Genomic DNA, 15,933 nt, shown 5'->3' with positions numbered 1-15,933 from the left:
CTATCTATCTGTCCGAATGTTTTATTGTCCTCTAAAGCGTTTTGGTTCCATTAAAAAAAAAATTCTATATACACATAGCGGCGTACGTGCACGCTTGTGCTCAACTTATAGTAGGATGTATCTAAATTTTGTGCGACTGTTGCTCTATCTTTTAGTCCTCCTCATACTTTCTTCCTCTTTTTCTTTTTCTCACTCCTCCCCTCTCTCTCTCTCTCTCTCTCTCTCTCTCTCTCTCTCTCTCTCTCTCACATATTTCTTGGTCCTCTCTTTCTTTAACTCCCACCTTTTTCCCCTCAGTTATTTCCTTTGTACCTTTCCCTTTGTCTAATTTTTTTCTAATCCTTCACTCTCGCTGTCCCCTACTCATCTCTCCTCATTCCACGTGACCGGTGTCCGACCAGCCATGATCTTTCTTTCTTGGTCTGACTGCCGACTGCCAACACCTCTTATCTCCATCTCCTATGTTCTTGCCTTTAGGCTTTCACTTCATACACGCCAGCTCAAGTTGATTCGTTCTCAGTCGAAAGACACCTGTTCTTATTTTCTTGTTTGTATTCGTAATTGTGTACCATGTTCTCCGTTTTTTTTTGTCTTTGTTGCCGTACACATTCGCTAGCTTTCTTACAAAAAAGCTAATGCTTAGACTTAGACAAAAAAGAAGCTAAACTTAGACATGGTGGATGGGGGGGGGGGGAACAAGATCGAACTGACTCAAGTGTAACTGTCCTAAACAGTAAGGACTTCTGCCAAACTTGACTGATGAAAGAAGGCCACGAATGACCTGTCTTTTTTCCCGTCTTAATTGTTGTTTCCTCTGTCCGTCTTTATATCCTCTATTTGTTCGAATGTTGTATTGTTCTCTATTGTGTTTTTGTTCCATTATATATATAAATATATATATATATATAGCTCATCAATGTCCTGCCATAAAAATCTGCATAAAGTGGAAGTAGATATCTTCAGAAGGGAACTAGAAATCCTCCACTCTACGATACCGGATGAACCAACGGCCTGACATGAGGTACAGTAAGGGCAGCGGAATCAAACTCCCTTATACACCAAGTGACCCAGCAGCTGGGACAAAGGCACATACAGGAGTGTTGGTGTGGAACACCCAGACTGAGGAAATCAGAGAGATCACGGTGACGCTCCAGCATGACTGCAGCCACATGGTTGAAACGAGTGAAAGAGTAATATATATATATATATATATATATATATATATATATATATATATATATATATATATATATATGTGTGTGTGTGTGTGTGTGTGTGTGTGTGTGTGTGTGTGTGTATACATATATGCATATACATATATGTGTGTGTATATATATATATATATATATATAGATAGATAGATAGATAGATAGATAGATAGATAGATAGATATAGATATGTGTGTGTGTATAGTCACAGATGTCCTGTTAACATCTTATCTCATGTTTGTCTTCCCTCATCTGCCACCAACATAATTAGCTCGTAACTTTTCCATTATTGCCGCGAGCCATTTAATTGCGCAGATGGAATACTGGTTCGTGCATTTTATTTTCTCTGACAGATTGTGAGGGCCCCATATATAGCATATATACTCCAAGTTTCGCTAATGTTCACGAAAAATACTTTTCGGAACTTCCGACATGTTTACAAGTTCCCCAGGCGTGACTTCTGGGTTGGTTTCAATGTTTGCTTTCAAAGAATCGTCTTCCAACTCTGAAGGTCTTCCAAAGCGACTTGTGTCTTCTAAACTAAAATAACAACTTATGAATTTTACAAGCGACCTTTGAATCTTTGATTCACCTACAGCACGTTCACCAACGGCCTGATAGTTTTAGATATTTCTGCAGCGTTTCCACCCATTTTGAATATGAAAAGTATTATGAGCCGCGTATACAATATTTGGTTATCCAATTTTGACCTAGATAATCTTTTCTACTCTAGGCACAAGGTACGAAATTTTGGGGGAAGGGGCCAGTCGATTAGATCGACTCTAGTACGCAACTGGTACTTAATTTATTGACCCCCCGAAAGGATGAAAAGCAAAGTCGACCTCGACGGAATTTGAACTCAGAACGTAAAGACAGACGAAATACCGCTGAGCATTTCGCCCGGTGTGCTAACGTTTCTGCCAGCTCACCGCCTTAATTTTGACCTTCATAATGGTTGACAAATGTAAGTGATCTACAGAATTATGGAATGGGATCTAACGCCATGTTTCCACACTGCAAGTGATGCCAATATATCAGTCGTGCCAACATTACCGTTGTAACATTAATCGTTAAAAGACACAACCATCAAAATCGATCGGATCTCTCCGGATACCCAATAAAAATTTTATTATATGAAAATTGCAATATATCTTACAAGGAAACATTTATAAATTGATTTCAGATTTTGGCATAAGGGCAGGAATTTTCGGGGAGGATGCTAGTTGATTACATCGACGCTAGTGTTCAACTGATACATAATTTATTAACCTCCGAAAGGATGAAAGGCAAAGTCGACTTCGGAGGAATTTGAACCCAGAACGTGCATAGAGATGAAATGCTGCTAAGCATTCTGCTCGCGTGCTAACGATTCGGTCAGTTCGCTACCTTCGGAAACATATATGTATATATATTAATCATAGAAAATATATGCAGTAAACGTATATTGAATGACATCTGTGTACGTATATTTTACGGGAACAGTTTATATATATATACTTGCATATATGGGTACAGGACGTCACCAACGGTTCAAACAACATGAAATACGTAAACAACGTCGTTGTTGGCGTCTTATACCTATATATGTATATGTATATATATATATATATATATATATATATATATATATATATATATATATATATATATATATATATATATATATATATATATATATATGTATATATATATATATATATATACACACATATACATATACACTATATATATATATATATATATATATATATATATATATATATATATATATATATATATATATATATATATATACATATACACTATATATATATATATATATATACACTATATATTATTTAAACTAATACATCTATTTGTTGTTTACTTCACCCGTCTTCGTCTTTTGTTTCTTTTGTAAATTCTCACTATATATGTATGTATGTATGTATGTATGTATGTATAGGACATGTCATCAGACTTGTCATAATGATATTTATATTATGTGTATAGAATGCATGTTACATTCATTATAATGAATGTAATAATTATGTCAATAATAATGAATACAATAATTATGTCAATAATAATGAATACAATAATTATGTCAATAATAATGAATACATTAATTATGTCAATAATAACGAATACAATAATTATGTCAATAATAATGAATGTAATAATTATGTCAATAATAATGAATACAATAATTATGACAATAATAATGAATACATTAATTATGTCAATAATAACGAATACAATAATTATGTCAATAATAATGAATGTCAATAATTATTGACAAAATACACTTCCATTGATAAATGATCTTCCTTCAGAATATATCCTGGCAATATATGAACGTGTTGTAAGTATATAAAATATAAGAAATATATGTTCTTTTATTTTTTGTCATTTATTCTTTTATCATTTATTTGTTTCAGTCATTAGACTTCGACCATGATGGAGCACAACCTTCAAGATGTTTAGTCGAACGAATCGACCCTAGTACTTATGTTTATTAAACCTTGTACTTATTTTATCGGTCTCTTTTACGGGGACATAAATACAACACCACTAGTTGTCAAGCAGTGGTGGGGGGCAAACAGAGGCAAAAACATACACTATATATATACATACATACATACTTACATACATACATATATGCATACATATATATATATATATATACATATATATATATATATATATATATATATATATATACGTATATATATACATGTATATATATACATGTATATATATATATATATATATATATATATATATATATATATATATATATATATATATATATATATACATATATATACATACATACATATATATATATTAATATATATATATATATATATATATATATATATATATATATATATTTAGCTGAAGATCAGAATGGAGTATTCCATGCTCTTAACTGTGAAACTGTCGTACTAAATTAACTAAAGGCAAGTTGTTTTTTTTACTCTTCTCTTCTGCTTTTTGTTCTGTGTGTATCAAAAATATCGCTATCAATTTAGAGTAAAATTTGTAGTTTTGGAATCAGTAGTTCTTTAGCTGCTGTTTCTGAATTCTCAGTATGTTGGAGAAGCAGGTTACTGTCAATCCCTATATATTTATGATTATAAATGATTTTACCGATAAAGGTTTTTTCATACTGAGCTACCCGGCAAAATTGTTAATTATTAATTTTATTACTAATTGACGATTCCCTGCCCTGTATATCTATCTATCTATCTATCTATATATATATATATATATATATATATATATATATATATATATATATATATATATATATATACACATATATATACATATATATATACATATATATATTATATATCTATGTATGTATGCATGTATGTATGTGTGTGTGTATGTATGTATGTATGTATGTATGTATGTATGTATGTATGTGTATGTGTGTGTGTCTTAGTTCAGTATCTGTCTTCCATGACCGCATGACAACCGGTGTTATATGTATATATATATATATATATATATATATATATATATATATATATATATATATATACAGAGAGAGAGAGAGAGAGAGAAAGAGAGATACATGCGTGTGTATCATGCTTAAAATAGATGCATCGTTGAAAGCCTGCTAAACTCCGATACTCGACTTGAAAATGATTCTTATGAACATACTATGTTAAAAATCACTGAAATATATAAGTAGCAAAAGAAGCAACAGTGCTTACATTGCTAAATACCTATTTCTGCCCCTTCGTCAGTAGCAAATATCGACTGGCAACCGTATGCTAAGATAAAATCTGCTGCTACAAATATTCTAAAACAGTGACTGAAATATTAGTGACGTTACCATTAATCGGATGGCCGAATAAATTTTCTTTTATTAGCGACAAAAACAGTATTAAATCAAAATGCTGGGGTATTTACCTAAAATTTTGGCTGTTAAATATTTCATATGTTTAATATGTATAATAAATTATTCTTTAAAGCCATTGAAAGCAAAAAATTGTCAAATGCAAAGAGTGTTCAAAGTACAGATGTTACCAGGCTTGTTTCTGTGTATATTTATACGAATAGTTACCGACATCGTATTACTTTATGACAATACCTCAAGATTTCCATGGAAATAGAAAAAATAACCACATAAAATGTTATGCATACATAGTAACATACATACGTATTTGTGTGTGTGTGTGTGCATGCGTGTGCGTATGTGTGGGTTTGTATATGTGTATATATTAATATAATCGAGCGGCTATCACAGTAAGCTCATCCTACAGATTCAGCTATCAGTCCAAGTAGTGATTGTATACAAAATTTGTAATGTGAAGTCGTGTAACTGAAGATCTAGAAAAGCCGAGCAATACAGTATTCACACCTGAATTTATGCTTTATATCTCATACACACACACACACATACACACACACACACACACACGCATATACATACACGCGCCCACATACATATGTGGCTTCTGGTTACAGACGGTCTATTATCTCCTTTAGTCCGGGAAAATTACAAGTAGGAACAAGAAATTTCTGAAATAAGAAGACTTGTTTGCTATTTAAAGAGTTGATTGAGACATCCCGTTAAGGACAAGGATTCTGTTTGTATTTCATGAAAACGGGAACTACAAGAAGAAAAATGGGGAGAGGGGAGGAGAAGGAAAAGAAAAAGAAGAAAGAAAGAAAGAAAGAAGAAGAAGGAAAAAAAACAACAACAACAACGACAGCATTAACAACAATAATATGTGTAAGAAAATCTAAAACAGTAGCAATTATCTTTGTACGTGCATAGAACTATCCTCGATCCCTGAATCGTTACTGCATTTGCTTGCTCCGTACACAGATCAATAGTTATCACCTGACGACCAATACGTAATCCATAACTTACTTTTTGCAATTGTATGCTTTGTGTATACCTTTGTAACGTGGGTTTCTTTATAAATAAACCCAGTTTACTCTCTGTACCTGAGACTATGTTTATTTGTTTGCACTTTTTTTCTTTGCGTAACGCTTAGCAGTGTGTTCTGTCATATGGAGTAGGAAACATGATTTTCTTGTAAGAAGATGTAAAGAAGATGTAAAACATATTCGAAAGCACAGATGTTGCTTTGGAGTATGGGAACCAAAGGCTGCTGGGGATATGGGACTAAATCTATAGTATAGTTTTCTGAAATAAATATGTATTTATTTATACATATATGTAAATTATATGTGTGCTTAGGTATGCTTTTGTTGTTAAAAACCAAATGTACTTTGACTTGCCTACTAACTTTGATATCAGTTTTAAAATATTGAAAAAATCAGTAGAATATCAGAATATCAGTAGCGGCTGGTTTTGTATCGCATGCGGTGGTCAGTGGTCACGTGCTATTGGCGAAGTAAAAGGAGGTAGAAATGCGTATATAACAATCCTATCACCACTACTTTACCATTTTCGTCTGCTACTGATATACCGGGTGAGTTTTAAAGTCACGCACCAAAACATTTTAATATTTTTTTATTACATTATTATTATCATCATCACCATCATCATTATTATTATCATTATTATCATTATTATTACTACTATTATTATTATTATTATTATTATTATTATTATTATTATTATTATTATTATTATTATTGTTGTTGTTGTTGTTGTTGTTAATATTAAGGCGGCGAGCTGGTAGAACCGTTAGCACGCCGGGCTAAAAGATTAGCGGTATTTTGCTCGTCGCTACGTTCTGAGTCCAAATTCCACCGAAGTCAACTTTATCTTTCATCCTTTCGTGGTCGATGAAATAAGTACCAGTTGAAAACTGGGGTCGAAGTAATCGACTCAACCCCTCCCCCCCCCCCATAATTGCTGCCCTTATGGCAAAATTTGAGACCCTTATTATTATTATTAATAATAATTTCATTATCATCTTTCAATTCTGTTCCCATTTCTTGTCGAGTGTCTTCCTGACACTTAGGGAAGGGAAACGCACTGTATACATTGGTAGGGCATTAAAATAAACACACCAAATTGTCCATTTACAGAAACATGTGACACAGAAAAGGAGGAAGAAAGACAGAATGAAAAATAAAAAAATAAAAAAGTAAAAAAAAGGAAATAAAGGGGAAAACAGAACGAAGATTCACAGCGACAATGTTCTCTCTTCTCAGTACGTGTGACGTACAAGTTGAGACAATCTTTTGCACTTCTTGTATGGATGGCAAGCTAGGGACCATTCTTAAATAATTTTTAGTTCGTTTTTTGATCATTCCAAGTGCTCCTACAATCACTGGTATTGTAACTGTCTTGAGATGACATATCTTTTCCATTTCGATGAGCAAATCTTTATATTTGCTGAGCTTATCAAATTCTTTTGCTGAGATATTATGGTCACAGGCTATGCTCATGTCAATCAATAAACAAGCTTTATTGTTTTGGTCTTTCACAACAATATCTGGTTTGTTTGCTTTGATGGTCCGGTCTGTACATACTGGGAAGTTCCAAAGAATAGTTACATTTTCTCCCTCAATTACAGCCTCAGGGTGGTGCTTGTACCATTTGCCAGTAGTTCTGATTTTATAATGCCGACACATTATCCAGTGTAGATATTGGCCAATTCTGTCATGTCTTGATTTGTACTCTACAGGTGCCTTACATCCAGAGATTAGGGAGTGCACTGATTCTATCCCATCGTTGCAGTATCGGCACTTTGGGTCTACACCATTTTTTATCACATTAGCTTGATATTTCCGTGTGAGTAAGCTCTGATCTTAGGCAACCAAGAGTAAAACCTTCACTCTCTGCCTTTGGCCCTGAGTTGCATAGCTTCACTTCCATTATGCTGTTCATCCTTGGGATTATGCACAAGCTCACCTGAAAATATTTTGCTCTAACTTCATAACAGAATGTAGTTTCTTCCGTCTTTCATGGTTTTCAACGCGCTTTAGCTTCCAGTCGTTAGATGTTTCAAGATATGTTGCCAATCCAATTGTGGTGGTTTTATAGAAGATTTTAAACTGGATCGAGCCTCGACCTCCTTGAGCTCTTGGTAGGTAAAGACGATCTGCGCTTACCTTTGGCTGGTGCATCTTATTGCAAGTCAGTAGCTTACGGAATTTCCTGTCAATCTTCCTTATTTCGGTCATATTCCAAATAGGGGTAGTTTATCCTGTTCAGGCTATATTATTAGCATTATCCTGCATTTGAGAATTTAAAAATCACTTCTTAACTTTCTAAGACATCTCAACGGTTCTGTCGTAATTTGAATTTATTATTATTATTATTATTCAGTAGTTTTATTTTTATAACGTGCGTTCACTTCACTACCGAGCGCAGCTCTGTGCGCCTTGGGTATGTGCTGTGGTTTGCTGTGGTGCTCTTATGTTTACTGTATTGAAAGTGTTTTGCGTAGGATGTGTGCAGTACCCAGTAGTGCAATTTTCTGTATGTTATATATATTTGTAAGTCCTGCTATTTTTGTTATGTATTTGTCTGAATATTTTTTTATTATACCTAAGGCACCTACTATGATAGGAATTGTTTCTGTTTTTAGATTCCACATTCGAGTTATCTCTATTTCCAGGTCTTTGTATTTTGAAAGTTTTTCCATTTCTTTTAGAGAAACGTTGTCATCTGCTGGTATTGATACATCAATTAGAAAGCATTTTTTTTCTTCATGATCTTTGACAACTATATCTGGTCTATTTGCCTTAATTTTTATTATTATTATTATTATTATTATTATTATTATTATTATTATTATTACTATTATTATTATTATTATTATTATCATCATCATCATCATCATCATTATTATTATTATTAATATTATTATTATTATCATCATCATCATCATCATCATCATCATTATTATTATTATTATTATTATTATTATTATTATTATTCATTTTGGTTATCATGTACAAGTACTTGACTATTCATTATTTTTATTTTATTCGATTTTAGAAAGATTGAGGTATGTTTTTATCAATCCTAGAGTGTATTGAACATATTTTGTGCATGACTTTTGGCCCACCCTGTATTTCAGTCTCTGTTATTACACAACGTCTGTAAGGAGATATTGATACCCGGTTAGGAATATTTGTATTAGGTTAATTGACATTTTAGATCAAAGCTGACGTGGAGTTAAACAACAATGTTACAAGAAAACTAAATTTCCTATTCCATGTGACGGAACACACCAGTAAGGCTCAAACAAAGAAAAATTGAAAGCAGAAAATACATAACCTCAGGTACAGATTAAACAGTGTTTATCTATAAGAAAACATCACAATGGTATAATACAAAAGAATATGCTACTCAAACAGTAGGGTTTGGATTAGATATTGATTGTCAGGTAATAGGTATTGATCAATATATGGAGATAGGTGAGATAGAAAGGATTAAGGGATTGTGGATAGTTCTATGTCCGGAGAACACTTGTAGTTGTTGTTATTGCTGTTGTTGATGCTGTTTTTGTTGTTTTTGTTTTTGTTGTTGTTATTCTTGTTATTATAATTCCTCCTTTTTTTTTCTTTTTATAGTCCCCGTTTTCATATAATAAAAAAATACTGTTACAGTTACTGCCCTAATGTCTCTCTGTAGTTTTGTTTTTGCTCAATATTCCAAACACGCACACACACAGACACACACAGACACACACAGACACAAATACCCTCCCACACTATTTCATATTATTTCTTCCTTACATTCGTTTCACCTTTGCAGTTGTATGGAGAACGTTTGATGTTCCGGATATAATTGGATGCTAAACCACGACGCATCATCAGGGGAACAGTTTATTGCATCATATCACGAAGATCAAACCTTTAAAGTTGGATAGATGGTAAGACTTTTTATAAGTGTGTAGAGAGGGGAAATAGACAGAAAGTAATCTTAGAGAAATAGAGAAGCGATAGAGTTGAAAGGAGAAGAAAGACTGAGGAAAAGACTGTAATTAAAGACAGAAAGAAGAAAAGCTAAAACGGACAACAGTAAAAAGATAAAATACAAAAAAAAATATTAAGATAAACGTAAGTGAAAAATAATGAAAAAATAACTGAAATCGTCCATTTTAGTCTTCCTTTCTTTATTCCTTTATTTATTTAATTCTTTCTTTCTTTGATTATAATTATTCTCTTTCCCTTCCACTTTCATTTCCTCTCTTTCTATTTCTCTACGCCTTTTACTTTTTATCTGTTCCATTCTTAAAGTACTGTTGATTCATTGTAGTTTAAGCATCTAACTGTATTACGAACCGCCAATGCTGCGGTTCCAAAGAACCACAACAGTGAAACATGCGTAGGAAACAAATAATATAAAATGGTGTTTACCCTAATGTTTCCCACGTTTACTCTGTAGTAGTGCTATGCATAGCTGTAAGCTAAGCATTATAATGGAAGTAGACTGATGTTGAATTACGTGGGACTCCAAAATAAACAGTCAACAAAATGTTTACATTTACCCGTACATCTAAATGTGCACACAAAATACATAATATGTATGCATGTGTGTATATATATATAGATTCAGTTGAATTAGGTGCTTAAGTTGAAGCACCAAGTCAGTCTGGTATTATTCACACAGCTCGAAGTCTGGTGAAAAAATCAAAATAAACAACAGGCTATCAAGTAGTAATGCAGTACGACCGTTTCAAGCGGTTCCATTTGATTGAACAATCCAATCATTTAAATTGATGTAATGATGGCATTGTTCAATTAAATGGAGTCGCTTGAAACGGTAGTACTGCATTACTACTTGATATCCTGTTGCTTATTTTGATGTATATATGTATATATATATATATATATATGTGTGTGTGTGTGTGTGTGTGTGTGTGTGTGTGTGTGTGTGTGTGTGTGTTTGCGTTTTGTATGTTTGTTTGCGTTTGTGTGTGTGTTTGCGTTTATGTGTGTGTATCGAGATGAATAAGAGAAAATGAATTGAACGCCATTCTTTTTTTCAAATCACTACAATTGTTTCCACGCATATGATATAATTAACATATTGCGTAATTACTATCAGTCTTTACAGTTATGGAATGTGTTTCTGCATGTGATTATTTTAGATAAGTCCTTCGTTACTGTTTTTACACTCAGTATAAGAATGAATACTGGAAGCTGACAAATCTAATCCCATGGATATAATGACAGACATAGCACAAGTATAACCAAAATACAAAATTCGGAACCAAAGAAGTGGACGCACAGAACTCTCATGTCAAGTTATCTATAAATTACAAGTCTGTCGTCACGGTCAGATTACAAGGGGGAGAAACGAGAGCATATTGAAAGACGAAATTGAGCGTTTAGGGATAATGTGATGAAATGATAAAGACAGACCATTTCTGCGCTTATCGACTGTTTATTTGATAGTGATCTAGAGTACCCCCTGCCTATTACAAACACACACACACGTGTGGGTATATATATATATATATATATATATATATATATATATATATATATATATATATATATATATATATATATATATATATATATATATATATATGTGTGTGTGTGTGTGTGTGTGTGTGTGTGTGTGTGTGTGTGTGTGTGTGTGTGTATGCATGTGTATATATGTATGTATAAATGTATATATCTATATCTATACATATATATTTATGTGAGTGTGCGTGTGTGTGTGTGTGTGTGTGTGTGTAAATGTATATTCTTTTATTCTTTTGACTGCAGCCATGCTGGAACACCGCCATGCTGGAACACCGCCATGCTGGAACACCGCCTTTAGTCGAGCAAATCGACACTCATTCTTTGTAAACCTACTACTTATTCTATCGGTCTCGAACATCGGTTGTCTAAGCGATGATGGGGGACAAGCACAGACACAAACACATGCATATATATATATATATATATATATATATATATATATATATATATATATATATATATGTATGTATGTATGTATGTATGTCTGTATGTATGTATGCACAAATGTTGACTCGTTCAATCACGCTTCTATCAGGCTTCCAACGGATGGTTTGTTTTTTCACCGTTCGTTCTTTTCCCCTTTCTTTCTATCTTTTCATCGCTACTTACCGTTACCAGTTCTTTAGGACATTTTCTATCCAGTGCATTACTCATGCACAAGTTTTGTCCTATCTTTGTTTCAGTGTCGTACGGCCTTTATTTCGTTTGTATATTGTAGATTTTATTTCATTTGCGTATTTATGTTCCTACCACTAACTTGTCGCCACTGAAAATGAACAATATTTTCCTTAAAGGCGTGAAATTATATTATATTATATTATATTATATTATATTGCTCTTTTACTTGTTTCAGTCATTTGACTGTGGCCATGCTGGAGCACCGTCTTTGGTCGAGCAAATCGACCCCATGACTTATTCTTTGTAAGCCTTGTACTTATTCTTATTCTTTGTAAGCCTTGTACTTATTCTATCGGTCTCTATTGCTGAACCGCTAAGTTACGCGGACGCAAACACACCACCATCGGTTGTCAAACGATGCTGGGGGGGGGGGGGGGGGCAGACACACAAACATATACACACACACACACACACACACACATATATAGATGTATGGATGATTTGATAGGCAGAAACATGACTAATCTTTAGAGATCGAGCTACCTCGTTGATGATAACTCGCCAGTTCACCATTACCACCTCGAGCTTGCTGAATCTTCTCGTCAGTGGTGGAGGTTGACAGGCATCCCTGTATTGTGCTAAAAGCCTCCGATGAATTTCAGCACCTGATATATCTTCCGACCAGAGAAATAGGATTACTGCTCTTTGTTCTTCTTTGGTGCACATTGCTAGTTGAACTGCCATGCTTACACTGTAAAGCCAGAAAAAAAGATGGCACGATCAGGATCAAACTTCAATCACGCGACCACAATAGTACCAACTATAAGCACGCATGCGCAGAGAGCAGTATGACAATAATAACAATATGTTATGGCGAAAGTGCAGATAACTTTTGACTTCCCCTCGTGTAAATTCTCACTATATATATATATATATATATATATATATATATATATATATATATATATATATATATATATATATATGCATATATATATATATGACAAAGATGTACAAGTGTCAATTCTTTATGACCGTCTTAAGCAACTCCTTTAATTGATTAATGAAAACATTACATCAATTTGAAAGAAACCATTCTCGTCAGATGACGGCATAGACTTCAAACATAAGGACATAACCATTTTAAAAATCATATTTACATTAATAATGGAACTCAAAATATTTACATTGTTTCTTTTGTCATATCTGTGGCAGAATGAATTTAGAAAATAATACATATCGCGTCAAGCCTACTATAATTTAGAGAGTAGCAGAAGAAATAGTATGGGTGAGGATAAAAAGAGTGGTGACCTAGTTACTTATATTCAGAAGACTTTTTGTAGAATGTGGTCTTCAACCATTTAGAATGAAATCCATTGGGAATTGACAATTGTATTCTAGTCAATAGTGATAAATAACTTAATGTCAGACAATCTACTAGACTCTCAATGTACTGGAATCATGCATCTAGCTTTACCTACACAAAAGTGTGGGTTGAAGGGTTAGCAGTAAGCAGTAAGCAGTTAGCAGTAAGGGAATGGATGATAAATACAAGAAAGAATGATAGGGATGGTCAATATTTATTTGGATTATCATATTAAAGGGGAGTATAATGAAAAAACCAAAAGAGATAAGTAATATAAACTTTAGGGGTGGAAATTAGAATTGAAGGATACGGGAGGTAGTAATTTATAACTTAGCAAATTTATAATATTAAATTGAGTAAATTTAAATCAATATATAGAATAAGGATAGAAATTAAATTTAAAACCTAATAATGGGATACTTTAATATATAAGAAGAACTTTTCCTAAACATAGAGTATAGATGATCATAATAAAACCTTAACCAGTTTGGGCATATCGACACTTAATGAATATACTGCACGATTAAAAAGTGTACTAAAATAACGATTCCCATATCCGGTGAATTATATAAAAAGACCTTTTAAATTGTCAAAAAGAATTATTTATAAATTATAAACGTTAAGAAAGTATATGAAAGGATATACAAATATATAAAAATATCAGGTATAAGTATTAGAATTTATAAAACATAATGTGTAATTACAAATATCAAAAGTATAATATTGTGTATATATATATATATATATATATATATATATATATATATATATATATAACGGTTTCTTTCAAACTGATGTAATGCTTTCATTAATGAATTGAAGGAGCCGCTTGAAACGGCCGTAATGGATTGATAACTGTAAATCTTTGTTATTCATTCATATTCTGTTCACCTAACTTGGAATCTGCACTTCGGAAATACTATTGAAAGTACCTTTATAAAAGTACATGTCTGAATTACCAAGAACGGATATTTTCCCGTAACTGGGTTGCGTTGTCTGCACACAAGGCAGGAATATTAAGGAAAAAAACACCCCTGCACGGAGTTTTGATATTCAGTATTTAATTAATATTGTTTGGGTGTGAGGATAATATGGACCTAGCAAGGTGCCTAATTCAACTGAATCTTACATATATATATAATTTTTTTTCTCTTCTTGTCTCTCTCTTTGTTTCTTTCTGTGTTCCTTTCTGCTGAAGAGCGTAGGCTCGAAACGTTAAAGACTTTCTCTATTCCCGAGCGTTATACTAATACATCCATTTGTTGTCTACACCACCTGTCTTCGTCTGTTGTTTTTTCATTAATTTTTCTTATATATATATATATATATATATATATATATATATATATATATATATATGCATTTTCGCTTATTTTTCTGCTTACTTTCCCCTTACATTTCCACGTGTAGTTTCTATTTTGTCTTTGTAACATATTTCTATTTTTTATATATATATATATATATATATATACATATATAATACAAAATGGGACAAGAACGCACAAAATCCAGACAGTTAGGTGATACAAGAAAGGGACAAAAAAATTAAGATAGACGATACAAAGAAAACAAGAACAGGTCATTCGGAGTTTTCTTTCCTCAGTCGAGATCCACACACACACATATATATATACGCATATACCTGTATGTATGTATTTTCCTGTAATGTAAATAATCAACGACCTCATATGTATGTATATACATGTACATAGAAATACGTTTGTCTGTGCATACATGTGTGTTTATGTTTAGGAGATTTTATTTGAAAGTAAGTGACGTTTTTATGTAAATTATGATAGCAACATTAAGCAACAACCGAATGATGCAACATCTGCTGCAAATTATATCTTCTTCTACTGTCATGAAAAATTACTGTAATTTTAAATACGACTTTACAAAAGCATAGATGTCTGCTTGTGTTGTATTCTTTGGGACTACGCGGTTCTAGGTTCACTCCCACTGCGCAACGAAAACTTGATCAATACATCTATATATCTATAAAAGACAGGATGTGTGTGTACGTGAATGTTATTTATGCACGTCCACAAATTAGCACGCATGTCGCTCCAGTTTTAGGAGGACATTCCTCACACCCTACCTGTATTTTCATAAAATTATTTTTCCCGAGGCACCCGGGAATAGCGGTAAAAATCGATTTTCAACCATAACTTTTACCAATTTTGAAGTTTGCTAACGTTTGTTAAGTCCATTCTTGCCATAGCGAAGTGAAAATGTGTGTGTGCGTGCGTGTGTGTGTATGTGTGTGTGTGTGTGAGGTAGAGAGAGAGAGAGTTTGACAGCGTCTAACAAAAAAAAATGTGAAGA

At 32.8% G+C, this 15,933-nt stretch overlaps 1 protein-coding gene across 2 annotated transcripts in view; it reads left to right on the top strand.

The window, feature by feature from the left end:
- The first annotated feature begins 6,433 nt into the window (after positions 1-6,433).
- The window catches only part of LOC106874495 (uncharacterized), a 60,869-nt gene continuing 51,369 nt past the window's right edge, over positions 6,434-15,933 (top strand). The window contains exons 1-2 of one of the 2 annotated variants that reach the window (XM_089361125.1): positions 6,434-6,652; positions 9,901-10,018. In XM_089361125.1, coding sequence (XP_089217251.1) covers positions 6,443-6,652; positions 9,901-9,933 — 243 coding nt within the window. In that variant the 5' untranslated portion in view covers positions 6,434-6,442 and the 3' untranslated portion in view covers positions 9,934-10,018. Of the gene's footprint in view, positions 6,653-9,900; positions 10,019-15,933 lie in introns of those variants that run through there. The other variant, XM_014922260.3, reaches the window with a different exon arrangement.

Source organism: Octopus bimaculoides, chromosome 12 (genome assembly GCF_046866305.1).
Source record: "Octopus bimaculoides isolate indiv1 chromosome 12, ASM4686630v1, whole genome shotgun sequence".
Taxonomy (NCBI): Eukaryota; Metazoa; Mollusca; class Cephalopoda; order Octopoda; family Octopodidae; genus Octopus; species Octopus bimaculoides.
This window is presented reverse-complemented; position numbering and strand designations above follow the sequence as displayed.